Source organism: Colias eurytheme, chromosome 9 (assembly GCF_061535395.1).
Source record: "Colias eurytheme isolate Ceu_HAF_F1 chromosome 9, ilColEury1 Martin Lab GWU primary, whole genome shotgun sequence".
NCBI lineage: Eukaryota > Metazoa > Arthropoda > Insecta > Lepidoptera > Pieridae > Colias > Colias eurytheme.
The window spans coordinates 6,950,457-6,977,885 of record NC_142988.1 but is presented as its reverse complement, the minus strand read 5'-3'; the positions used below and the strand labels follow the sequence as shown (position 1 = coordinate 6,977,885).

General features: G+C 33.3%; 4 protein-coding genes across 8 annotated transcripts; all 4 read left to right on the top strand.

The window, feature by feature from the left end:
* Positions 1–7,005: 7,005 nt before the first annotated feature.
* LOC149905890 (uncharacterized) lies at positions 7,006–9,216 on the top strand (the record flags this gene model as incomplete). Its single annotated transcript, XM_090105296.1, has 4 exons — positions 7,006–7,171; positions 8,279–8,364; positions 8,576–8,732; positions 8,895–9,216. Coding segments are annotated over 4 exons (669 nt in total), but the record flags the coding sequence as incomplete, so codon positions are not given.
* A 55-nt stretch (positions 9,217–9,271) lies between these two features.
* On the top strand, positions 9,272–18,389 carry LOC149905889 (VPS35 endosomal protein-sorting factor-like). 3 transcript variants are annotated; one of them, XM_090105295.1, is made up of 18 exons: positions 9,272–9,426; positions 10,317–10,407; positions 10,678–10,782; positions 10,945–11,089; positions 11,197–11,366; positions 11,446–11,618; positions 11,725–12,064; positions 12,172–12,347; positions 12,420–12,523; positions 12,605–12,786; positions 13,113–13,259; positions 13,641–13,810; positions 14,287–14,446; positions 15,661–15,832; positions 16,194–16,333; positions 16,457–16,625; positions 17,262–17,527; positions 18,174–18,388. In XM_090105295.1, exons 2-18 carry the CDS (start codon positions 10,390–10,392, stop codon positions 18,240–18,242), a joined length of 2,706 nt encoding a protein of 901 aa, XP_089961421.1. In that variant the 5' UTR covers positions 9,272–9,426; positions 10,317–10,389; the 3' UTR covers positions 18,243–18,388. The 3 variants fall into 3 exon arrangements, with proteins under 3 accessions (XP_089961421.1, XP_089961419.1, XP_089961420.1); XM_090105293.1 differs by lacking the exon at positions 9,272–9,426 and adding an exon at positions 9,829–10,202 and having other exon boundaries at positions 18,174–18,389; XM_090105294.1 differs by lacking the exon at positions 9,272–9,426 and adding an exon at positions 9,829–10,202 and having other exon boundaries at positions 11,212–11,366; positions 18,174–18,387.
* An 875-nt stretch (positions 18,390–19,264) lies between these two features.
* LOC149905888 (uncharacterized) lies at positions 19,265–21,872 on the top strand. Of its 2 annotated transcripts, none has more exons than XM_090105382.1 (3): positions 19,265–19,461; positions 19,556–19,661; positions 19,754–21,872. In XM_090105382.1, exons 1-3 carry the CDS (start codon positions 19,441–19,443, stop codon positions 21,610–21,612), a joined length of 1,986 nt encoding a protein of 661 aa, XP_089961508.1. In that variant the 5' UTR covers positions 19,265–19,440; the 3' UTR covers positions 21,613–21,872. The 2 variants fall into 2 exon arrangements, with proteins under 2 accessions (XP_089961508.1, XP_089961509.1); XM_090105383.1 differs by having other exon boundaries at positions 20,255–21,867.
* A 414-nt stretch (positions 21,873–22,286) lies between these two features.
* On the top strand, positions 22,287–27,182 carry LOC149905887 (uncharacterized). 2 transcript variants are annotated; one of them, XM_090105385.1, is made up of 3 exons: positions 22,287–22,301; positions 25,642–25,812; positions 26,710–27,182. In XM_090105385.1, exons 2-3 carry the CDS (start codon positions 25,645–25,647, stop codon positions 26,872–26,874), a joined length of 333 nt encoding a protein of 110 aa, XP_089961511.1. In that variant the 5' UTR covers positions 22,287–22,301; positions 25,642–25,644; the 3' UTR covers positions 26,875–27,182. The 2 variants fall into 2 exon arrangements, with proteins under 2 accessions (XP_089961511.1, XP_089961510.1); XM_090105384.1 differs by lacking the exon at positions 22,287–22,301 and adding an exon at positions 22,314–22,480.
* Positions 27,183–27,429: the final 247 nt, after the last annotated feature.

Sequence of the window (27,429 nt, the reverse complement as noted above, 5' to 3'; positions counted from 1 at the left end):
CAGAATTTTCGGGTTAATCCAAGTTACAGAAAAACGTTTAAATATTTTGTTACACATTGACATTGTATACCTACGCACTTAGTCTGGTTTTGGCTTCAGTATGTATCTCTCCATAATACACGGGTACCACCAGAAGGAAGAAACCCGGTCCTTTGGAAGGCTTACGTGGCCTGGGGACAGGTCTAACACGCAGAGGCCCTTTAGAGAATTTAATGTATTGTGGCCTGTGGGACACCAGCCGCAGCCTGCCCATGACTGCACTATAGAGAGTGTTAATTAATTATCTATATAAGTACATATTTATTCAAAAATTATCTATGTATGTTTATCAGCCATCTGGTTTCCATAACACAATAAAACGTAGTGATTTAAATTCTCTTTGTAACACAAGTGAAAGCTTAGTATGGGACAGTATGGGATCAGATTGTGCCGTATGTGAAAATTGTCCTGAAATATTTATTTATATACATATTTATTTATTTAATTAGGTATACGTATCGTGTATTCGTGAATCGTGTCACTGAAATAAACTTAGTTCTTTAAGTAACTCTATGTATTTATATTTTTACTAGCGGTCCGCCCCGGCTTCGCCCGTGGTACATACAATAGATGTTGGCCGATTCTCAGACTTACCCGATATGCACAGAAAATTTCATGAGAATCGGTCCACCCGTTTCGGAGGAGTATGCAGACTAACATTGTGACACGAGAATTTTATATATAAGAAGATAAGAAGATGATTTTTAGAATTCGACGGGTATTTGTTTTAATTGTTAGTTGGTTTAATGCTTTATGTTCGCAAAGTTGTTACCCACTTAGTTACCTATCTACCTCCGAAATCCGATGGTTATTTTGGTTAACCCATTGAGCCCCGAACGACCCGATCGGGCCACGACACAATAGATTTTCTATTGTGTCTGTGATTCCGGGGCCTGAGTTATTTAAGCAGCGTATGCCTCTTGTCTAGGCCCTCAGGGCACATTGTTGAACCATGGTTAAACCGGTCGCGGTCGTATGATTTAAATTGTAATTACGCATAATATTGCATAGAGTGAAAAATTTGATTGGTAAACATTACAATAATTTTTGATGCTTATATCTATCCGTTTTGCTTTTACTAAACAATTTTTTATATGCATATTGATGAACAGGCATTTAAAACTTGCCGCATTAATTTATGTACGTACGCACACTTTACGCAGTTTTAAGGCGGTACCACAGGCGGTACCTACTCGCGTTCATGCTAATGTTTAGATTATTCATTTGATTTTTCGATGTAATGGATAATACATATAAAGTTTTGTTTGCGTGTTTTGTGTTAACAAAATAATGTTAAAATCAATACTTACGTCACGCAACCCTAATTAAACACCACCATATATTTAGGTATAATATGCATTAAGGGTTCTGCACCATTCCTATAACTATTACATAAGTAATATAATCAATAAATAATTGAGACAAGAATTATAATAAAAATTTCAAATATGTTCAAGCCACAGCTAATTAGGAGGTATTATTGTATACTAGCTGCGTCCCGCGGTTTCACCCGCGTAATTGAGTTTTTCCTTTTCAATCCTGTAAATAAGATTGTGGAACTCCCTACCAACCGCAATAAAGCAAGCGCAAACTTTGAATAGTTTTAAAGCTGCAATTAAAAAATATTATATGTCCTCATAGTCATTCTGTATCTGTTCTGTTTTACCTATTTCTCTAGGTACTTGAAATTTAATAGAACCTCTTCTGCACGTTTTCTTTCTTTCTTATGTTACCTATGTACCTATCTTAATACATATAAATCTCGTGTCACAATGTTTGTCCTCAATGGACTCCTAAACCACTTAACCGATTAAAATAAAATTCGCACACCATGTGCAGTTCGATCCAACTTGAGAGAAAGGATAGGTTTTATCCCGGAAATCCCACGGGAAAGGGAACTAATAATAAAAAAAAAAAAAAAAAAAAATCTTTATTGACATAATAATTGTACAGGTCTAGATAATGAATCCTTCGACTCCTGAACTAGTTAAAACTGTGTCTCAGGAGCCAGAGGCTTCTCCCAATATTGATCATAGTATTATGTCTATAAACTAAACTAAAAGCTCTAAAATAACAAAAATAAAGACAAGGTAAGTTAAATTTATACGTAAGCGCATTTGTGTATATCTAGATGAATGTGAGTGAGTGTGTGTGTGTGTATGTGGGTGTGTGTGTGTGTGTGAGAGTGTGTGCGTGTGTGCGTGTGTGAATGAGTGAGTGTAGTTGTGCATAAATGTTGTAATTTATAAACATTTTCTGTTGATGTGATTTATTATATACAATATTTTTTTATCTATACTATGTTGTTAAAAGATCCCTTAAAATAATTTCAGTATCGTCGTAGTCAAAGTTCTCAAGCCAGGTGAGTATTAAGTTTTTTATTCCATTATTGTTTACTTTTTTCAATTTTAATTCCTTATTTATAATATTGTACAGGTGCGGCGCAACTACATTGTAGTGCTTTTGTGCGAATCTTGATTTCGTTATCGGAAATGGGCAACGGTCCACACGCTTGGTACTTTCAGGTAAGTAAGGCACGTCCTTTTTATGATAGCGTCTCAGGGTTTCAAATATGAAAAGCTTTCTGATACTTAAAACTCTGGCTTTTTTATAAACCTCACTTGTGGGATGACTGAATGGTAGATGAAGGCAGACTTTAAGAATTGCTCTCTGGGCACGCTCAGCTGTTATAAGGAGCGATTTGGATGCATTGCCCCAAGCACATATACAATACCTTATTAAACATTCGCACAAGGATTTATAGGTTTCTATTACTAATTTTTGTTCTGCGACAGATCTCAAAGTTTTAAAAATATAAATTAGTTGACGAACTCTAGAAGATAAAGTGGAAATATGTGAAGTCCAATTCAAATTGTCATCGATCTGAACTCCAAGATATTTAATAGAATGAACACGCGAGAGCGTAGCACAGTTGCAGCTTCCGATATGGTTACCACGATTACATGGGTGAGTGTGTATTTTAAGAATCGTGTCTTCACTAGCGGCACCTTTTGATGTAATACTATAACACATATATTTCGTTTTGCTAGTATTGATAGTGAGTAAGCTATTTTCCAACCAACTAGTCACTACGGAAAGGCAATCTTCAGCAAGTTTTGTTACAGTTGACCAAGTCTTATCGTGGACGAGTAAAACAGTATCGTCTGCAAACATGAAAAGATCAAGTCCACGTAAGGTAATACAACATAGGTCATTTATATATACAAGGAAGAGCGTAGGTCCTAATGTACTTCCTTGAGGAACGCCAAAAGTGCACTCTGAGCATTCACTTTCAAGACTATCAACCCTAACACGTTGCGTCCTAGCTGTCAAGTAATCTGTAAACCAATCAAGTGCGAGTCCCCTCACACCTACATTCTCTAGCTTTGATAAAAGGATAGAATGGAGACAGTATCAAAAGCCTTTTGTAAATCGAGGAACACTCCTATACATTTGAACCCATTATCAAGATAGTGAACGATTTTTGAAGTCAAAGAGAGAATAGCATCTTCGGTTGACATTCGTTCTCTAAAGCCAAACTGATTACTATTAAGTATGTTATTTTTCTCGAGATACTTTACTAATCTTTTTTTAGCTAATTTTTCTAAGATCTTTGATAAATTTGAAAGTAAAGAAATGGGTCTATAATTGGTTGGGTTACTTTTGTCTCCACTTTTATGTATTGGGCTGACAATAGCCTTTTTAAACGCTGAAGGAAAAACCCCACTGTCAAAACTGAGATTGCATAGAAATGCAATTGGCTCGACAAGAAAATTAACAAATTTTATCAATAGATTTGCGGAAATGTTATCCCAGCCTGGAGCGCTATGTGGTTTTAAGCTAAGTATGACATTTCTGACTTCTACCAGATCTGTAGGAAGAAGAGACATAGAATTAAGCGGTGAGTTGGTTTTTTTACAGCGAGCAGCGAGATCACTTTGCGTGGTATTCATTTTTTGCAATGTTAAATTTGCCAGCGTACCACCAACCGAGGTAAAGTATGAATTTACATTATTGAGTGACATAACTGGATCATCACATGACTGTAGAAGTTCATTTGTAGGATCTTTACGTTTATTTAAATTACACACATCTTTAATAACTTGCCATGTTTTTCTCATATTTCCCTTACTTTTAATAAGTTTATCTTTGTAGTATTCCCTTTTCAGTGTTTTAATTATGTTATTGCAGACATTTCTATATTTAATGTATTTATCCCTAAGGTATTCATTCTCTGGTGACTTTTTAACCTTAATATGTAACTTATTTCTCTTCCTAATACATTTGACTACCCCTCTTGTGATCCAAGGTTTTAAAGGTTGATGCCTTCGCTTTTCTGTTTTTGTTTGAATATTACAGCTTATTAAAGACAATAGTTTATCTATAAACAAATTAGCAGCGACATTTGCGTCACAAGTTTCATACAAGTCTTGCCATGATTCTTCTAAAAAAGATTTTTCCAAACCTACATAGTCAATAACCGATTTCTTAGTAGAAGACTGGCCTCCACAGTGGTTTTTGACATTTGCACCAGAAATATAAAGTAAAATGGGAGAATGATCAGTGATTACTTGTTCAAAGACAAGCGTTTTCCATACATTAGAGCACTTTATCATGAAGTGATCGAGGCATGATGATAACCTCGTCGGTATGGTAATCCCTTGAATGAGTCCATGCATGGCAAGCAGGTCTAGATAATTTTGCACAGTTTGTGAATGGATTGATAGTGTATCTATATTTATGTCACCCGTAAAAATAACATTTCTGGAAGAGACTGTTTTTAGAGTATTGTCAAGTGATTCTAAATAGATTGATGTATTGCGAAAGGATGGAGGTCGATATGAGCATATTAATGTATAATCAGGTTCAATGTTGATGACAAGACAATTCCCTTCCAAAAATAAGGGTTCATAAGCACGAGATTTGATTTCTTGACGGATATACACAACCACTCCCTCATTTTGATTCAGAATATTTTTAGACCAAAACACCTGATAGTTGTCCAAATTAGGGGGCGGATTAGCCATACTAGTCCAACATTCTGTGAGAACAAACACGTCTATAGAGAGTTGAAGACTAGATACAAATGCCAAAAATAAATCAAAGTTACAATTAATACTCCGAATGTTGACAGTCAAAACCGAAAGCGCATGATTACTACTGATATCTGAGTTGAGAAGAGATTGAAATTCATTTATGTCACTAACTAGAAAGCATTGTACGTTATTAGAATTATCTATTTCTGTTGTAATATAATTATTATCCATAATTAAGGTGAAAAATACATAATAATATAGTGCAGGATAAAACGGTAGAGATGTTTATCAACGGCAGGGAGAACATTAGGCGTAGGTATGCAATATATGTAACAATTAATAATATTATAAGGGGGATACTGATATGAGAGATTGTATTTATAAATTTTATGATATGCAGTATTACAGTGAGTATTGAAATTTTCGTGGGGTGTGAGTAGTGTGTAGTAAGATAACATGAAGTGATGTATGCGCTTATGATGCACTTTCTTAAAATAAAAGCTATAAAGATTAATACAAAGCAAGCTATAAAGATTAATACAATGCAAGCTATAAAGATTAATACAATAGGCAACAAACTATAAAAATTATATAAATGCTACTACTAACTATGCGGGGTTTTCTCTGAAAACGCGGGCGAAGCCGCGGGCGGAAAGCTAGTGTTTATATATATAAAATCAAAGGTGACTGATATAGTGATCTATCAACGCACAGCCCAAACCACTGGACGTATCGGGCTGAAATTTGGCATACAGGTAAGGACGTAGGCATCCGCTAAGAAAGGATTTCCCGGAATTCTTGCGGGAACGGGGAAAAACGGTACAAAGTCGTGGGCGGAAGCTAGTCTATTATATTTATGTGTATTCACTCCTTGTCTATGCACTATCTACCTTTTTCAATCTTTTCATTTTCCTATATCCCAAGGTTTCCTGGAAGAAATCGCTTCAAAGCGATAAGGCCGCCAATTTATACGGTGAAGATTCCTTTTGTAAGATATTGTACATATTTTATATCTGTGCATTGTATAATAAAGTGTTTTTATTTAAGTATTATTAAATATGAATTATGTATACGTAGCTGGTACCTACGTCCTTAACTACCATTGATATATCTAATTCTATTGACTTTTCCCTTTGCTACTATTGTTTCATGTTCGTGAGAAGGAGTAGGTACGTTGTACGTAGAAGAAGCGTAGTTCATTCCCCTCAATATCTTTTTGTTATACCATGTCTTTTAAAGTTAGCATCGCAAGATCATTTGCAGAGGTCTTACGGTTCCGCACTACTACAGACATATAATCTACTAGCGGTCCGCCCCGGCAGTGGTACATGTTTATGTTTTCTCTCCATATGAACCATCCTCGTACTTCAAGGAATATTATAAAAAAAGAATTATCGAAATCGGTCCACCCGTTCACGCGTGATGCCGTGACCAAGGAAAACGAGTTTCATTTTTGTATATAAAGAAAACTCCTAAAATGAAAGTTTCAAACAAAACTACGTAGAGGGAGTAGGTATATACATATCTCTTTCTACACAAAAATATTCCTAATTACTTCAATAAATGATTTTTATTTTTATTTTTATTTTTTTACTTCACCGAACCCTAAATACTGTTGTAAATCTCGCAATTATATAATCGATTATTTTAGTTGGTATGGTATTGGTATCTATGTAAATAGATACCAATGCCCATAGAAAAAAGACGCTCGTTTTTAGAGCCTCATTCTAACCATTAATAATTATATTTCGTGAAACATTAAAATATTTTTTCAGCAAAATGGCATTTGTATATAGTTGTTGCTTTTACTTTTCTCTTCGTTTAGGGGGTATAATAATAGCAATTTTTTCAATTGTTAGTTATTTATATAGTTAACTATATGTAGTAGTTAGTTAGTTTATTTGGATAATACAAGTATTATAATATTTAAAATTTGTCATGGTTACCCATTTTTTTCAAGATTCAAGCTGTTGTGGATATAGCAGTTTTATGTCTTGCTGCCGAGAATATTGATAAAATAAAACAATTTTTAGTTCCGTGGATTGATGATGTTAGTCTTACGTATGTTACCGATTTAATCTCATACTTTTTGGAAGGTTGGTGCTGTTAAACACGCTCTTTGAATTTGACTTTTTGTGGCCTCACACAGTGTTTTAGTTCAATTTTTTTTTACTATAATATAATCAATAAATCGGATTTTTAACCCATTGCACACTAGATTCATTTCATTAGTTCATAAATCCATTCTTGCTTAGATGATGATTTATTTATTGTTGTTCCAAATAAAAATATAAAAATACGGTTAATACAACTCTAAGGCTGCGAAAAGCGAAAAGCTTAGCCGCGTACATTGAGTTACTATGTGCTAGGTGTAATAATAAGTCAATGAGTTATGGGACCGTAATAATTAATTTTAAGACACCATAATATGATGTGGCGTGACATCACTGATCACCAGCATATTATCTCTAATATTTCAATTCTATTAATTTAGACATGATATTTTAAACATTCAGGAACTTCCTCATTCGTAAATGAAATAATAACGCGGTTTTTAGGGTTCCGTAGCCAAAATGGCAAAAACGGAACCCTTATAGTTTCGTCATGTCCGTCTGTCCGTCTGTCCGTCTGTCCGTCTGTCACAGCCGATTTACTCGGAAACTATAAGTACTACAGTGATGAAATTTGATGGGAATATGTGTTGTATGAACCGCTACAAAAATATGACACTAAATAGTAAAAAAAAGAATTGGGGGTGGGGCCCCCCATACATGTAACTGAGGGATGAAATTTTTTTTTTCGATGTACATACCCGTGTGGGGTATCAATGGAAAGGTCTTTTAAAATGATATAAAGTTTTCTAAAAAACATTTTTCTTAAAGTGAACGGTTTTTGAGATATCAGCTCTCAAAGTCGTAAAAAGTATGTCCCCCCCCCTCTATTTTTATAACTACGGGGTATAAAATTCTAAAAAAAATAGAGGTGATGCATGCTAATTAACTCTTTCAACGATTTTTGGTTTGATCAAAGTATCTCTTATAGTTTTTGAGATAGGTTGATTTAACTGTAATTTATTATATTTGCTGCTACGGAACCCTTTGTGCGCGAGCCCGACTCGCACTTGGCCGGTTTTGTTTGGTTCATAATCTAGATGATATGGGTCTAGAATACCATACTAATATTATTTCATTGTTGTGTTACAGATCCTGATAAATACATTAGTTATGTTATAACTACACTTTCCTTTTATATTTTAGGAAGTGTTTTTTATATTTACGGGGCATATAAGGTAAGTATGTGTAACGCAATGATCACATTTAATCTTATTCATTTGAAAATTCGTTTACGTACATATGTACATTATCGTCTATTATTAACAGGCTAATAATGGACTGGTTTAATCCTTGAACATAAGTTAAGTTATGTAGACCACAACTTGTACCGTATCTGACTACAATTTGTGGTCTTTTATCAATGTAGTTACTTACCTATTTTTTCAGTTTATTAATATTTTGATGTTCCCTTTTATTTTGCTGGAATTGCTACGATTATTTGTATTGACATTCTTTATGATAACTGGACTATTGGTACTTAAGCAGAATACAATGGACCTTGGTCTTCTTATTGGAATAAGCGTAATTGTAGGATTCACTTTAGGTAAGTTTTCAACCAGTCAATGAAAGAGGTTCTCATTATTTTTGGGTCTGTTACCTCATGGTTACCTCAGAACTGATACTTTTTTTTACGTTTTTATTGTTTTTTATTAAAATTTAGCTGTTATGAACTTAAATTATCTATTTATTAATCCATTTTTTTCAGTGGGAATGTTTTATCTGTGGGTTTGTTTGGCAAATCTTCCTATTTTGATAAATGAAATGAAAGAAGATGAACAAATAGCTTTCATTGAAAAATTGCAGAAAATTATTGAAAAGAGCAATTTAAGATATTCGACTGATTGGACGGATCAACCAGTTGGAGACGGACGCTTTAAATTACAGAACCAGAAAGAAATATTCTTCGTGTCTAGGAATAAAATAGTGGATAGACCACCGCAATATAATTTTAATACAGCCAAATAATGATTATTTTATGTCGGTGTTATTTTAATATTTCTCTTTATTAAACTTAATAAAGCCTACAATATATTATGTATTTTTCAATAAAGACCTCAACAAACTCTATCATTGTTTTCTCTCCTCCCTCAATTTTGTTCTCTCGCTTTAGGTATTTACAAATTACCAAAATTTTCGCGGGTTTTTTTTTTATTATAGAAAGGAAAGCGCTTGACCACAATCTCGCCTGATGGAAAGCTAAGATGTGGTCTAAGATGGTACGCGCGTTTTCTATTAAGGTACTTAAAATAATTTTGTAGATAGGCCGTCGGCTTTAAACCAGATTAATATTTAGTTACTAGTTACTTACCTTGTACTTACATATTTTGGTAAGCCGCAAATAATGCCTTATTAAGAGTATCGTTCACTCTATTTTTAAATTTAATACAATGAAAGAGAGTTAATTCTTAAACTACAAAAAACCATACATTTTTTGCATTACTAGAAATTAATTTAAAAGTATGGAAAGTGAAAAAACGTGGAAGAAACTCATTTTAAACTATCATTTTAAAAAATTTCAGCACAGACAAACATGTACAAACTCTACATTTTAGTTTAATGGGAATCTCGCGGGAACGGGAACTATGCGAGCTTTTCACCGACTAGCTGCTGGCGGAAAGCTAGTTTTGTTATAAATTATAATGTAGTTTAGTGTGGGCATTTGCCCGGGTATAGTCTTCATGTGGTTTTCACTTGGTTTTCATTGGGTTTTCGTTGGTTTTTCGAATATGAGCTTTGACAGTTTGACACCACTGACAACAGAAGACATGTACCATGTACATAATTTGACACTGACATTGACAGACATCTAATTGTTTATTTTCTATGCGAGTGGGTAGAAGATGTGTTTAATATTTTTCAGAATATTGTAAACATAAATAATATTATAATAATTTAGGATTTAAACGGTGAAAGAATATATTCACTAAACTATTGAAGATTACGTACATACTCTTTATTGGAGAATTAGCATTTCTTGTCCCTGATAAACCACCATGCCTACTTATTATCCCTGGTTGGTAAAGGAAATTTTAATTTTTTTATTAAAATAACATACAAAAACCATTTTTATTACTTACAATAATTAATAGGTGCAAATATTTAACCTCAGTAATTTCTTTCTTTGTAGGACTTCCGCAAAAAAACAAAAGCTTAAAGATTATGAATATCCCAGCTTAGAAGTATCCACACACCCTTTGAAAATGGATATCGTAAAAACTGTAAGTATCAGATAGTAAACATCTTATAAGATTTGCTTAGCAAGACAAAAAACTAAATACTTATTGTAATCTACACTAATTGTATTGTGATCAAACTGAATTTAATATTATTGTCTGCCTAAAAATGTTATTCAACCACCCATTCATTCTAAAACGAATATAATGGGCAGTGCCATTCCATTGTTACTGCTACTGCACTATTCTTTAAAATATTATATTTCTTACACTTACAGTATAGTTTTAGTAATATGTTTACAAATTTTTCTCCAGATGCCCAGTTCGAAAAAATCTTTTATAGAAAGTCTTCAAAAATGGAGTTCACCATTTGAAGAATTGGATCCACTAAAACGTTTTGAACGGATGGATAATGAAGAGGTTTGTTGGTTTTGATTAGTTTCTAGTCAAACGTCACCCTGCAATAATTATACATACTATTGATGTATAATTCTTTATATGCAATTGCTTCATCTGTAGTTTTACATCTTTATTTGTATTTATAGAGATATTTGTGCAAGCAATCTTTAATTTGTGTCTTAGGAATCTTTACCTGTAGAATTAAACACTGATACATCTACAAATTATTCAAAAGCATGGAGTATGAAACGTACATTTATATTAAACAAATATACCACAGGAGAAAAGCTTACAATTGTCAGCAGCTTTCTACCAGGTGGAGAGAAAAGTATGTATAAAATTGAACATATTAATAACTAATTTTTATGTTGAATTTAGCATCTTATTAATCTTTATTCTTTTTCGTTTTTTTTTTTTTTTTTTTTTTGTTTTAAGTTAGTACTTTTTCAGCTTTGATAAGGCAGGTTTCTAATTTGAATGAAAAAGTGAAACATAGATTAGAGCAACTTGATGATTTTGATGAGGGTTCGGTTCGAAAAACCATGGGTTTAAGTCAGCAAGAGTTTATTACTAAAGTCCACATGTTAGATGATGAAATAAAAAAGGTATATCACTGAAATTTAAACATAATGAGAAATTTAATTAAATGCTTTTTTTCCTTCAAATTAAGATGTTTTCTTTCAGGCTTGGGATTCAGAGCAAAGAGTTAAAGCATTCAAAATTGCAATTCAGTGCTCAAAATTACTTTCTGATGTAACTGTGATGCAATTCTATCCCAGCAAATTCGTTTTAATAAGTGATGTATTGGACAATTTTGGCTCATTAGTATATGATCGTTTGAAAAAAAAAAGTTTTGGGTGAGTGAAATTTTTGTGGTTAATTTATGTATTTATTCTAAATCTTGTTGTTACAGTTGTTATATAAAATTAGACAGATCATGATCTATATTTCTTTACTTCACAGAAATTTAGATGTAAAATTTATGGACATAGATTCCAATACAGTTCCTGAAATAGCAAAGGAGACATGTCAAAATTGGCTGTTTAAGATGGCGTCGATAAGAGAACTCTTGCCTCGTTTATATATGGAAATGGCGTTGTTACAATGCTACGTATTTATTTCCAAGGATGAAATAAAAGCAACTATTACTCGATTAACTAAAATGATACGGGGAATGGGTAACCCACTCGTTGCTATATATATACGGGTCTATTTATGCAATATAGCTTCAAAATTATTGGGCAAAGATTGTGAGCAATATTTTCATGAAAACTTAAAAGAATTTATTGATGAATATCAGCAGGTAATCAATATATTATTATTAATTCCCTAGATACAAAATAACTACATAGTATAGTATATATTAATATAATATAATTCATTTATAACTTGCTAATGGATTTCTTTTAGATTTTTCACAGTTCAATGCTGAAAAAGTATGGCACACAACTATTGACTGCAGATCAATATTTGAACTTGTATGTGCCTGCAGTGGATTGGTTACTTTTGGGTTCTCTAAACCAAACTACTAATAAACAAGCTCTTTTGGATGATCTATTGCAGAAGTGTGATCAAATTGAAAATAGGTAACCACTGCTCGAATTGAAAAAAAAACTTAGCTTATTTTCATCTTTCTCAATACAATTATTATTTTACAGTGAACTTCTGCTGTGTTGTATCACCTCAGCTTTTGATTCAACTAGTATCATTAATAAATCTACAACAATTCTAGACCTAATTCGTAAAAATGTTGATGGAATGGGTAAGGGAAGATCTAGATTGTAAAATTTCATAATATATTTTTTTAATGAATAACGAATTTATTACAATGTTTATATTGCAGTGATGTCACATCAAATACTAGCGTCTCTCGGGGAGCATTTGTGTCACGCGGAAAGTTATCGCCAATTGTCTTCGGAGGTGTTGAGCCAGAACTGGTGGAAACTAGCCAGTAGCATGAAGGGCACGGCTAACTTCCTGCAAGTGTTGGAACCGTGGATACAATTTGCATGTTTACAGTTGTCTGTAAGTCACATATTATGTATAACTTATTGAGTGGACACTTGGATCTTCAGGACCATGTTAGTAATAAATTGCAACTATGGCTCTAGGCGACGATAGAGATGGAAAGAGTGACTTATGTAAAACTGAAATGTTTCTCATTGCTATCTTCAAGATAATTCGTATGATGTAGGGGGCAAATTGTTTGAAAGTTATAATTTAATTTTTCTCGCGAAATTGAACTGGAGGATAAAATAATTGATGAAATTCAGGAAAAGTTAAATTAAAGAAAAAAAATTAAATATTCGGGTATTTTTTACACTATATTATTTTATTTGTAAATTTTGCAGACACAACATATAAACATTATATTGCGGGGAACAATTCGCTATATGATCAAATGCGGGCAACCGGCGGACGACTACTCCGTACAGATTCAAGCTGTAGTCAAAAGAATGCTGAGGCACATTCCAGATGTTGAAGAACTTTTCTTGATGGTAATCGAATACTTATACTAAGGCCGCGTTTCTATCTGCAAGAAATCTTCCGCAAGAAATGTCTACTTACAGGTGGAAACCCTTGCAAGCTGCTGTCAGACAGACTGTCGGACATTTCTTGCGGAAGTTTTCTTGCAGATGGAAACGCGGCCTAATTAAAAATATAAAACTATACTTACTATACTTGAAAAAAGTAATTGTTTTAAGAAAACAAATTATAAAGGACATCATCTTGATTACATATGTTTAAATATTATTTATTAACATACTAAACATATACTTTTTCTTGCCTTGATAATAAAGACAAATATTTTATTAACATAACTACCTATATTCGTACTTATTCTGGTTGGCAAAATTAAGAAAATATTTTAAATGCAGGATGCGTTCATGCCCCTTGTCGAGTTGGTTCAAACTTCAAGTGCTCGAACGATGATGGCGAAGACGGTGCTATCGATATTTTTCGATAGATATAAATCGGTGCAAATAGATGATCCTATTGTTATATCGAGTTTGATGCGTCTCAGCCGAATTCTACACGACTCCATCAAGTATGTATTTTAATAATCTTATATATAAAAATGAATCGCAAAATGTGTTGGTAAGCGCATAACTCGAGAACGGCTGAACCAATTTCGATAATTCTTTTTTTATTATATTCCTTGAAGTACGAGGATGGTTCTTATGTAGAGAAAACGTAAATATGTACCACGGGCGAAGCCGGGGCGGACCGCTAGTAAGTTATATACATGACATTGATATTAAATATTAATTACATATTATAATAGAGTATGAGCAATTTTGATTATTGAAAAGGTCCAATCTTTTTTTAAGAGTAAATTTAAGCGAAAACAAGGCAGTTATTCATTAACTAGCTATTATTACTTACTTAAAATCCGTTAAAATCTTTAATATCTAAATTATAATACTCGCGTAAAATGAAACACAAGAAAATACTATTAATAATTTTATTCATTTTAAATTGAAATTTGTACAAGTCATAACAAAAATAAAATGTATCTTTTAGTGCAGTGAGTGTAGAAGACGAGAGCAAAGCGTGTGCAGAATTGATAAATAAATTCATCCAAGCGTCGCACCACGACGATCTGGAGCAACAGCTGAACTTCTACGTGGAGTGCAGAGCTGCGTTCATCAAACTCGACACTGTTCTTGTGGCACTTGTTCATGTGAGTATTTTAATCTGTGTCAAATGTCATTTTAAATCATAGAATAGATTATACTATTAACTAGACTGTGCACTATAAATATTTGTTTTGATAAAATATGATCTATTACTATATACATATGGTTGTTTTTTCCTTATAAGCGGACGCTAACCAAAAACGGTTCGAGCGAGAGGTTTCGCAAAAGGAAATGGTCCTTGTCTAACGTTTTGACAACTCAACCAATCATTGATGTTTGCTGAAATGGTAGTTAGGGTGACCATGAAGTTTTGTTGACTTTGCACGATCTCACGAAAAAAAAAATTTTTCGACGGTAGTCATTTCGCAGAACTCGATATATTGCGTTCTTTACGACCTTTTCATACGCATAGAGAGGGAAATTCAAATACATAGAGTAGAATATTTTTAATAACCCATCTTACCGGAATGGTAAAATACAAGTTTAATCAAGGTTCTCGTTATAAATATATTCTTTCATTATAAAATTATATTCTAAAGTTGATATGAATGTATTGTATGTCGCGATGAACATGACATATACACATGGTGCATACAAGTTACACAGTACACACAATATGTTTTTTAAATAATAATCAGTGAAAAAATCATTGATGTACAATAAATAACTAAACTCACAATCATGCTTAATAATTGACCCAAGCAAATTTCTGATTGACTGCTAAATTTTGCTGGTTTTTGGGCAGACTTCTAATGTGCACTAAGGCGCTAATTTCAATGAATACAACGTCGCTCAGCCATTTTTGACAATATTTTAAAAGACGATTGTGAGTCACGTCGTTTTTTGTACATCACTTCAATTCTGATTGTTAAATAAAAACATGCGTATACTGTATAAACTTTTTATTTTTACCTTTATCAAGTACAATGTATTAAGGGAAGGGACTGGCTTTCTTAACACATTACACAGGCTATGCCTAGCAAGAGAGCCAGAGCCTCATAACCAATATTGAAAGAAAGAAAGATCATTTATTTGACTCTACAAATTGAAATAACACACAATACAATTAGAATATGACAATACAATTCAAACACAGTAATTGTAGCCACTCAGTATAAATTGCAACGTAGCTGTTGCAACACTGATTTTCAGTGGCCCCTCTTTGAAGCGATATTGTACATCCAAAAGGTGACATAAAGATTTATTTTATTTATTAATAATAATAAACGTGAATGGTAAAAATAAATAATGTGATAAGGCGGTGAACACGCTGTCGACGCGCGCGCACGTTACGCGCGGGCGCTGGCTGCAGCGCGCGTGCGCCGCGTACTGCTTCATCACGGTGCCGTCGCTGCACTGCGCGCTCGCCAAGGCCTCGCTCTACCTGCTCTCGGGGCAGGTGGCGCTGCTCAACAACTGCATCGGACAGGGTTGGTGCGCTACCTGTACATTGTTTATTATACATAATATTATGTACCTATTTACTGTATTTACTATCTGTATAATTAACTGTGTACGAGTATTGGAAATTGTCTATGGGATCCCTCCCAAGTACTTAAAATAATTATAATTATTATAAAGCTGAAAGGAAACATTCCTTTATTTTTAAAAAATCAATAGAACTGCATTTACTTAAACATTTTCGAAAATTCACTTGCAGAACAAACTAACCGAAAGCATCAATTTTAAAGTAAAAAGACTAAACAGAAATATGTAGTTACATATTATATGTATAATTTGGTTCTCATTTCTATATGCTTTTTAATAATAGTACGTAATACTTTCTTTTAGCTGAAGCTAATTTAAAAGCCCTGGTTGGTTTAATACCGGACATACCGCAATACATCCAAGAGGACGGTCAGAAGAAACCCACGCATGACCGAGTTTTGGGATTAATAAGTAATTTCCTATCAACGCTCTTAGTACTGCCAGTAAGTACTAAATATTGTAACTGTTGTTTTAACTGGACGAGATCTGTATTCATTAAATGAATATGGTGCTATGTTAATTGTTACTAAAATAGAAAGGTATAATACCTTAATAATATTTTTCAGGACAACGTGGACAGTAATAGCAAAGCGTATATTTTGAGCGGGTTCATAAAAATTATGGAGAAAATACAATGGCGGAAAACAGACGCTTTATATTACACGACGCTCCTGCGTGTTTTAGACTTGCTTAGTGAAATGACGCAGGAGCAGTATGCGTACCACATAGATTCAGGTTCATATTATTTATATGCCTATAAAATTAACTACCTATGAATTCGTATTTTTTTTCTTAATTATGATAGGTGTTTACGATGTTTTTTAAAATTCATACATTTAGAACTTCACATTACGAATTATTATTAGCAATTAGCATTGTGGTCATGATCAATTAAATAAAGAATAAACCGAATTGTTAAATTTAAAGACCATAAGGTCATCACTTACAGTGCCGTCTTTAGGATCAACGAGGCTATGGGCCAAGGTACTGGCTGGGGCCTATGTAAGGGATGGAAAATCCTTAAATTTTAACTTTATCATTTTTCAGTTTACAATAACGCAATAGGCTAAATCGTAACCCCGTCTCTTAACACCCCACATATGAGAGTTCAATAAATAAATTTTTTGAATCTAAAAAACTAATACCCTAAAATCTTGTTTCTATTTTACCAAGTGTGTGATTTGATATTTTTCTTATTATGTTATAAAATTTGTTGTTGTATATCGAAAATTTTCAGAATTGTGGGGCCCCTGCCTACCTCGGGGCCTCGGGCCAGGGCCCTGCGGGCCCTGCCTTAAAGACGGCACTGATCACTTATAAAAGTGCAAAATTTTTCTCTCCGAATAAACGTCAGAACAATTTCCTTTTTAGTTATATCAAATGACGAGCTGTATGGTTCGGACGAAGAATTCATTAAATATCTAGACAATCATGCGACAAACATATGCCAAGAGTTACTTGTCGTATTGAAAGCGCTCGCGGACGCGAAGGAAACGAAGAAACAGTACAATTTGGCGCTCGAATTGTTTTGGAGGATCGTGAGACGAGCGGACTTGGCGCAGCCGGCCATGTCGGGCTTGGCGTCAAACCTGTGGATGTTGTCGCAGAAGTTGCAAGATTCCAATACTAAGTATTCGGTCAGTTCTATTTGCGTAACTTGCCCCCAAAATACTATCTTTTGCACACGGCTTGGCTCAAACTTATTTTTGTAGACGAACATTATATTTCACTTCCCGGAATCGTCCGTTATAAATCTTGCGTGCGATTAATAACTACGTTCTGTGTAAATTGGGAAAAACTAAAGATGCTAATTTTATCAAAACCATTATAGTCATTGTAGAGACAATGACACAACAAAGAAAGAATGTATCGTCACCTTGATTTAAATTTAACAAATTTGAGTTAAAATTTAATTGTAGCGTCACTGATGTCAATTTGCCAAATAAATTAGAATAACAATGTATAACGTCAACACGAGCGATAGAATACTTCGTGAAAAACACACAACACACATATAGGTCAGTGATGATACAAAAATTTATAGCATCCCCTTTGTGTTTCTAAATTTTAACTTAAAATTATTTGTGTTATGTATGCAAATGTCAAATTTTAATAAGTAAATTATTAATATAAATTTATAAAGATTATAGAAAAAATTCCATCACGAGGCGGGACTCGAACCCGCATCCTTTCAAGAATTTTTTCTATTCTTAATAAATGTATATAGCATTTAAATGCATAAAACCAAAAATATCAATTTCAAGTAAATTATTTTTGTTGCAGAAGACAATTCTGGCGGTACTGAAAAATGACCCAGCGGGACAACGGCTCCTGGAAAAGCTAAAAGGATAATTATTTGTGTTTGGCCTGTAAATGTTTCTACTATTGCATTCCATTTATATTTATGACTATTGTCTCGAATTGCATCCATATACGCTGTTTTTTTTACTACGGCAATATACTATTTAATGTTCAACTTTATAAGAGATCTTGAATATTGTTTTCCAATATAATGGATATTTGTTGTGTATTTATTTGTTTTAATATTAAAGTATTAAAATAAAATGTTTTATATTATTTGTAACACCTTCTGCCTCTTTTATGTATTATCTATTTAAGAAGAATAAGTTTGACCACAAATAATTTTAATTTCTGTAAGAATTGAAAATTTCAAACCCTTTCAATGTTTATTCATCTTTGTATCTTAGGTAAGCCTAAGATAGCCTCTGTGCTAAGGCACATTTTGATTTTGATTTGTATATGAAGATGTTACTTTACAAATAAAACAGATACCTAAGACGAAACATTAATCACATTTTTTTAATAAAAATCAAAACCGCCTTCAAATTTTCAGAAACCAAATTTACATGGCAGGGTCACCCAGTCAAAAGTTCTGAGGTAACAAAGTGGTTCAACATATTATACATAGGTATTACTCCGACTAGTAATACTAGACCGTTCGATTAATGTAAATGCCTAAATACTAAAGTTAATTAAGTTTTATTAGACATTTTCGTTTCTTTGAACTGGACTTGAAAGAAACGAAAATGGGACGTTTAGCTTGCCTCTTGCCAAAATTAGGAAATAGCAATAGGCGAGAGAGAAGTTGAAGAGATGAGTTCCTAAAAATTAATTTGTAAATATATATTTTTGCAAAATTTGTTATAAAATTTAGAAATTTTCTCATTTTAAAATATAAACAAATAGATAGGTAACAATTGCATTCTTTTTGTGAATTTCAAATACCACATAAATTCCTATTAACTTTTTCTGCGACCATTGCTTCAAAAGTGATAGAGGCCTATTGCAAATATTGACCCCAGCAGTTGATCGGTGGATGGAGTAAGCGGACATTGTCCGAAGAGACACGCTTGAGTGGTGCGCGCGCTCTGTTGCACCGATCTTTCACCTTCGCAATAATAACGCCTATAAAACCTTGTCATTGTAATAATATGACGCTACTTTTATCTCAACTTAATACAGAAATACAACTCCACATAGAGATAAATAAACTTAGTGGGACTCTTTTTGGGTTTAAACCCATTAAAAAATGTTGAAATTAAAATGTCTGGTACGATGTTTTGCTGATATACATAAATTAAAACAGTGTTTACTTTAAATTACATAAATATAGTTTTTATATTGTTATTATTAATCTGTTGCAGTTGATAGTGATTATCGCTTGCGGGGAAGTGCTTTCATATGATGAGCAGCGAAGCGGATTTGTACCAGGACTGGACTTTGAAAATATTTTCAATGACGAAAATACTGGTTAGTACATAACATTGTTCTATTATGAGGCTACTAATTAGCCTGTTAAAAGGTCTTAATTAAAATTATGTATGTAATTTTTAAAATTACAGGAATCATATCTCTTGCATCAAATCCTATCGCCGCAGCAATGCTAAAAGCAGATAAAAGTCAATATCCTAAATTATTTGATACAATAGTCAGTAGCTCTATAGATTCTTTGCAAAGTCAAACAGCTCCCAAGGAGAATATTTTTGATGCACAAAATTTTGGTTTTATCCCTATTGCCAGTCAAAACTTTCCCCATCAAGCTAATCGAAAATCAGAGTCAGAATCACACCAAAGACTAACAAATTCAAATTCACAACAAAACGTTCGCCCTTTAAGATATAATATTCAAACTGTACATGATGCAAATTATAAAGTGTTTAAACCTGAAGAGAATGAGGATGGAGTGGAAATTTTGGAAGCATTAAAAAAGAATCCTACGGTTGCAGCTTATTTTCAGCCATTAGTTAATGCTGAAGTTAGTCATCCTCTACATTACCGTAGAGAAGATGCAGTTGAACAATTTCAAAGTAATCAGAACTACAAGTCAAATCCTTATATTGCAGGACCAGTTCGTATTCGACGCTATACAAGGGGACGAAGCCGAGATAGTGGGAAAAAAAGAAACGATGAAGAGGATGATGATCCTTATGGTTATAGGGCGGAGTATATTTCAATACCAAAAGCTTTTGGAGGAAGCCTGTATAGTAGTCCTTATAAAGAAAAGAAAGATTCTGATGACAAGTATGAGTATCCTTACAAATATGATTCTGGGTATGACCATAAAGAATACGATAGGATAAAGGAACTTTCTGAAAAACAAGCAGCTGAAATCAGACAGAATCCTGGAAATTGTAAGGAAGTCAAAAGGGATGGTATGAAATGTATGACTTGTAAAGATCCAAAAACAGGTGGAAATTATGAATCGTGTTCATATGAAGCTGAGCCGAAAAATAATAAATATGCGTATTCCAAAGAGAGAAAATTTGACAGCAATGATGAACCTGATGACAAAGAGGACTCAAGCGAAAAAGCTGATCAACCAAATAAGGCAGAAAAATATAAAGAATCACAAGAAGAAACGGCCCCACAAAAGTTTGCGAAATTAAAGGATGGTCAGCCAAGCGAGAGCGATAATTCAGGAGAAAAATATAAATCATATTATGTACATACCTCAAACCCTAAGCCCAGTGCAGCGTTGCGAGCATCAAGTGAAGAATCTTCTGCTGAGAGTAAAGAAGCGAAACCATATGATTATAAAAAAGCTCTTCCCGGATTTTATACGGACAATGAGCCAAAAAAAGACGTAGAAAATGTTTTAGCAGAATTTAAAAAGAAAGATAGATCGGCATGTAAAAAAGTTCATAAAAATGGTATGACATGCTTTCAATGCCTAGATAAATCTGGTCTAAAGCACGAAGAATGTATGTTTGTTTCTGAATCAGCGCCGAAACAAAGTCATTTAGCCTATCAAGAAGTAAAAGAATTTACTTCAAAACCTACAACTCTTGATAGCGGCAATGAAGGTGCCGAAAGCAAAACTATAACAACAAGTACGCCACCAAAACAGAAATCAGCAGCGTACACAGCTGAACCTAGCAACAACAAAAAAGTAAAACGTAAGAAGGCCTCACAAGCTGCCTTAGTCACCGCTGCTACAAATCCTGTTGCTCAGACGACAGAAGTTAAAAATTTAAATAATAATCAGAAAATTAAAAGAAGCCCTGAAGCTGCGGAAAAAATTGAAAGCGACGGCTCTAAAATCGCCCCTCCTGAAGAATTTGCAGGAGCTGATTCCAAAGGCGCATTTTGGGCAGACACGATGCCACGGTATAGTTCAGCTTTAGGAGTCACTTTACCCGAATACATGCTCTCGAGATCTGAACATGAAAATTCTTTTGATGAACTCGTCGCAGGAGCGTAGCTTTGATAGTTTGTTGAGCAACAGAGTTAAATAGAGCATAACGCTTTTACAATAAGTTGTGTTGTGTTACTGATTAAATATAAATATTGTCTGTTACATACAAAATTAAGATAGTAGTTATAAATCTAAATTAGTACTGGCTAATGTTTTTACAAATTTTATTATGTATTTAGCCAATTTGTTTATTTGGTAGATGCCTTGTTAATAAGGTATTCATATCCAATGATTGTTGACTAGTTATAGAAAAAATATTAAGAATAAAAGTTGTTTTTTAAATAATAAAATCTGAAGTTTGTAATTATACCTATACCCTTTTACCTTAGGACTTGAAGCTACATTGTAACTTCTATCGTGATAACAACATTTATTATTATTAGTCTGTGCTCTGATAGATAAAACTTCGCAAAAATAGACATCGATGCTGGTAGTTACCAATTCTTGGTAAGGAAAATAAGCGTTTACGTCTGAAATTTAATATAACTAATTATTAAAATAATAAATCGATAATAATTTGTAATAATAGGATATCTGGCGGCAGGGAATCTAAGCTGTTGAACTTGTTGGCATGAAATCCGGTCAGCGTCCCAGATATCAGTACTGTTGTGGTGATCTTATTTTTACTGGTAATTGTCCAAATTCAACGTCACAAAGACGCGACCGGCATCGCGTCGGAGGCTCTCCGAAAGAAAGTAATTAACATCAGTAGTAATTCGTACATGCGTCAATTCACTCTTTTGTTAACTCAAATAAGCGGTGATATTGGAAGCTATTAATACATCAACCAGATTCGTACGTGGAATTGTTTGTTGTATTGAAAGAGGCATTAAGAAAAGTTGTGTGGTGTAATTTAAAATTGAAGACTGAAATTGTGAGTAAATATTGAATTGCATTGTTATATTATGTAAACAATATAAGTAAAAAATGTTTGCGGCATATTTTAGTTTAGCCGGTACCTAGAGACTTCGTAGGATCAAAAACAAAATCCTGTAAGAGCCTAGAGGTTTAAAAAATGAAAAGTTCCACTCGTATTAACACCAGAATATTAATCCTTAATCTATAATGTAATGGTGGTATATATTTTGTATGTAAATTTTATACCTTTACAACGTAGAGCGTGGTAGAGCGTTTTTCTAACGCCGTTAAAAACCACAAGTTAAGAAATTTACAAGTTTCATTCGTATTTTGAGTCTGTAAGAAAACTTTTTATTTTGGATTTTTGTATAATATAGACTAAAAATTTGTTTCTTTATATCTATTTTAGATTAATTGAGGTAGGTAGGTACCAACTACTTATTTACTTACAACCCAATTTTAAATTACGCAAATAATTCAGCCTTAGAAATGTTAATAAATATCTTACCTACCTACTTTAGATTCATTTATAATAAGTAGGTATCTAAGTATTGATTGTTATTTACGAAATGATCCAATTTAAAATAGTTATAAGAAATCGTTCAAGTGACGATGTCGAAAAATGATTTCTTGTATCTGTGCCAAATATCCAATTCAATTAAATTGCGTAGTTGTTTCTTACAGCATGGCTGTGTTTATTTTTGTACCATCAAGCGTTGGCCTCTCAGTAAAGCCTAGAATGTTTAACAGTGTTCGAACATGTGCATCGTAAATAACGATCGGTATTAAATATATCCGTCTAATCATTCGATGCCAATAAATTAATTAATGGTAATCAATAATTTGAAATAGATCATCTGAAAGGCTTAAAAGGGTTCGAAACTATTTATTAAATTGAGATCACAGCAGTTAGCCCCGGTTTATAAAACGGGGTACTAGTCTGTGGTACTAGTAATAATTGAAACGAATTATTATATTTGAAAATGGACAAAGGATTTTTATGATATATATATAAACTATATCTGCGCTTCGTGCTTTCACCCGCGTGGCTCCGTTGCTGTTGGTCTTAGCGTAATGATATAGGTACATAATATGGCCTTCCTCGATAGATGGGCTATCTAACACCGAAATTTTCAAATCGGACCAGTAGTTCCTGAGATAAGCGCGTTTAAACAAACAAAGTCGTCATCTTTATAATTTCGTCATCATCAAGTAAGTATCAATAAATAGGTTCAGCAGTTTCAAAGACGTCCTGGAACAACAGGCAAACATAAGAAAAGTTTAAAAGGTTGTTTGATGTCTTGATATCGTCGATATGAACGACCGAGCGTTTAATGAAACTGATGCAACATGAAACGTTAAACACGCCTAGCGAAATTATTTAGCAAAATAAAGGATAATAAATCTTCTATATACAAAGTTCTTTATAATATTTCTTGATCACGCTCGCGCTATGCTCAGGCCGTAAAAAATGTTTTTATGATGGATCAGTTGCTTCATCAATAAATGCAATAAAGGGAAAGAATATAATTTATTTTAGTGTGAAATGTAATGGTATAATATTTCTCAATTTAAAACTACTAATATTAAGTACATATTAGTAATATGTATTATAACGACAAAGTGAATATATATTCTGTATGCTCTTATGGATATATGTTTTTAGCAGAAGAGATGATGCTGGTCAGTGATGTAGCAGCTGTCTCTACCATAATAACACTTAGCTAAAGAAATACTTGCTTTTGCCCGCGGGTTCGTTTTGTTAGTCTCACACAATATGTTGTTTATTAAAATTTTAAAAAGAAAACATCTGAAAATTGATTATATTACTTCCAACGAAAAATGGTACGCAACCACACAAGGTACTACACGTGTAATGTGTATACAGTATACAACCAACTAAAACACATGAAATAAACTTAAATATCAAATAGTTTGGAAAATCCAAAAGTGCACGCCTCATAATTTTTTTTAATAATTATTTATTAATTATTATTTTTGTTTATTTAATAACAATTAAACCACATCGAATCAGACCCTGAAAAATGAAAGGGTTCTATTCCTGAGCATACTCAAGCGTAAGAGAAAAAAAAAAGACTCGATTAGTAAAGTATTTCGGTCGCTATCGTGTTAACAAGAAAATCCTCCGCACATACAGACACACGGACGTCCAAGACAGAACTTTTTTAAACTGTTTTTAACTAGTTTAAATAAAAAAAATGACATCAAAAATATTATGAATGTTAAAAATAGTGTTTTTTCTTAATATGTGTGTGTATGTATTATCTTACAAGTGCAATGTATGATACATAAAGACATTTTAAGTTTGAAAAATCAGATGTTTTGCGCGAAGTGACAGTAGTACCCACCTCAACGCTTCGCTTATGAGGCGTGCAAAAATCGATTCATAAGTTTAACTTCAAATATTAGCAGACAGACAGACGTTACTTTATTTTGCGATTCGGAACACTAAACAAGTCAATAACTGCGTTAAAAACAACCGACTTCAAACTTGCACTTGCAACATTTACAAAAATGCTCATAAAATAAAATCTACTGGGCCTATCCGAATAAAATTTTTATGGGACCAATTCGACACCATCCCGCATCGAATAAAAAAAGAATCACGTAAATCGGTTCAGAAACCACGGAGTAATCGGTGTACATACATAAAAAAAAAAAAAAACATACCGGCCGAATTGATAACCTCCTCCTTTTTTTTGAAGTCGGTTAAAAATATAATAATGGTAATAAACTTTTATACTTTTACATAATCCTCCCATTTATTATTGTCACAAAATATATAATCTCACAATGGTCACCAAATCGGTTTAGTGGTTGAGTGTTTACGAAGAGAGACACAGTTGCTTCCGCATTAATAATAGTACTTTTTAAAAAATAAGGATAATTAATTTTACGTGTACCGCTTGATTTACTTATCCCTACTAATATTATAAATGCGAAAGTAACTCTGTCTGTCTGTTACGCTTTCCCGCTTAAACCTCTCAACAGATTTTGATGAAATTTGGCACAGACAATCTATAGACCCTGAGAAACTTTTATTGCGAAAAAATACCACGCGGGCGGAAGCTAGTACTTATTAATATATTAGTTAGAAAGTTACGATAGTTAGATTTATGTAATATCACGTTTTTCATGTGGTACAATTGTTTACAGACAATGAGCGGAGAAGCTATATCGTATGACGACGTGAGCTACGTGGACGTGCACTCGCTGCCGCTGAGACCGCCGCAGCCGCTCGTCCCGCCCGAGAAGGCCGTGCGCAGATCGTGGCACCCCGTCATGTGGGATGAAGCCAACAACGAAGAACCCGTTAAGGAAGACGAGGTATATGTTATGTAGTGTTTTCTATGATTGACCATTGAATTTATTCCCGTAAAAATATATTTAAGTTAGTTTAATTAGTTATCATAGGAAAACATTAAAAATGTTTTTTTCAATAGTTACAATATAATTTCAATCACGGTATATTAAGTTACTAGCTGTGCCTCGCGGTTTTACCCACATTGCTCCGCTCCTGTAGGCGCGTAATGATATATATAGCCTATAGCCATCCCCGAAAAATCTAAAATCGAAATAATTTTTCAAATCGGTCCAGTAGTTCCTGAGATTAGCGCGTTCTAACAAACAAACTTCAGCTTTATTATATTAGTATAGATTCTTATCAGATGATACGAAAACGAATTTTGTGTTTTTAATGATTAATTGCAATATTTTTGATGTATGCGGCATCCCGCATCCACTCTAGTTGTTTCAGTGATATAATAGGATGGATTATTAGGTAGAATGGTTATACTTTTTGATTTATGAATTTGCGTAATTCTTCAATTATCAAAATAATTGTATGTGACAAAACTGTAGCTTATGAGTTGCGTCTGGCTCGTATATGCATCTAATCAATTATAATTTAATGTGAATGTGTGTACTTCATGGTTTTGAGAATTTTGTGTACTCTTACATGTTCTCTTATACCAAATATTATGAGAGCTCATTATATTATTTTTAACGTGATAACGTTTTTAAAATCGTTTTAGTCGGGTGACATGTTCAGAAACTTGTTGTGTGTGTCACACCAAAACCTCACGAGCGCGATCGCAGGTATAACGAGAGAGAGACGGACCGATCTCCCGTCTCATCTCGAGCGCTGGCACCAATAAGACGTTATCACGTAAACATCTCGATCGTAAACCTACTTTACAAACAACCAATTTTTTTTTATTTCAGGAGGACCAAAAAACTAAAGAGTACCCTCACAAGAAACAGATTCGTAACATCAAGCGTCTCTTCGCAGAAGGAAAGATAAAACCGACATCAGAATCTCTCATATTTTTCCTTTGTAATAAATTTTCGATATCTGAAGAAAGGCAGGCTAAAATGAACTCCGGTTAATAGGCGGCAATAATTATGTCAATTAAATTAACAAAATAATACTGTAATTATACTAAAAACATATGTACTAAAACTAATTTTGTGATAATATTTGTAGTGTGGAACATTTATAAAAGAAACAATTGTATTAATACAATAATAATTGGTTTAAGATGTGATATAAATTTTAATTAAGAAATAAAATGTAATAATGTATCAATTTATATTTTCATACTTTAGCATTTGTTCTTCGACCAAGGTAATAAATAACAAGGGCAATAAATAGAAAAAAATTAAATAAAAATAAAAATCTATCCGTGTAACTTTAATGTTCTCTTATTTATCGAAATGCAGCATATTGCAGTATCCTCCATATTCAACATAAATCTTTTATATCTATATTACATAGACGCCGATACGTATAAAAATTATGCACTCTATTCCTTGTACCGGTCGCGGCGACGCACGACAACAAATTGACCTACACGTTAGTGTCCGTCGCGGCTCGCGACGCTCATTCGGAAATGTTACATAATATAATTTATTCTTCATAGAAATTATCTACACACAAGACTT

What these genes read in the sequence shown, in the direction of transcription:
- LOC149905889 (XM_090105293.1), top strand. Translation starts at nt 10,183, where the DNA reads ATGCCTACTTATTATCCCTG. An exon ending in TAAAAATGTTGATGGAATGG is followed by an intron (nt 12,524 to 12,604) that starts GTAAGGGAAGAT and finishes TTTATATTGCAG; the next exon opens with TGATGTCACATCAAATACTA. An exon ending in CAACAACTGCATCGGACAGG is followed by an intron (nt 15,833 to 16,193) that starts GTTGGTGCGCTA and finishes ACTTTCTTTTAG; the next exon opens with CTGAAGCTAATTTAAAAGCC.
- LOC149905887 (XM_090105385.1), top strand. Translation starts at nt 25,645, where the DNA reads ATGAGCGGAGAAGCTATATCGTATGACGACGTGAGCTACGTGGACGTG. An exon ending in AACCCGTTAAGGAAGACGAG is followed by an intron (nt 25,813 to 26,709) that starts GTATATGTTATG and finishes TTTTTATTTCAG; the next exon opens with GAGGACCAAAAAACTAAAGA.
- LOC149905888 (XM_090105382.1), top strand. Translation starts at nt 19,441, where the DNA reads ATGTTGAAATTAAAATGTCTG. An exon ending in TGTTGAAATTAAAATGTCTG is followed by an intron (nt 19,462 to 19,555) that starts GTACGATGTTTT and finishes AATCTGTTGCAG; the next exon opens with TTGATAGTGATTATCGCTTG. An exon ending in TTTCAATGACGAAAATACTG is followed by an intron (nt 19,662 to 19,753) that starts GTTAGTACATAA and finishes TTAAAATTACAG; the next exon opens with GAATCATATCTCTTGCATCA.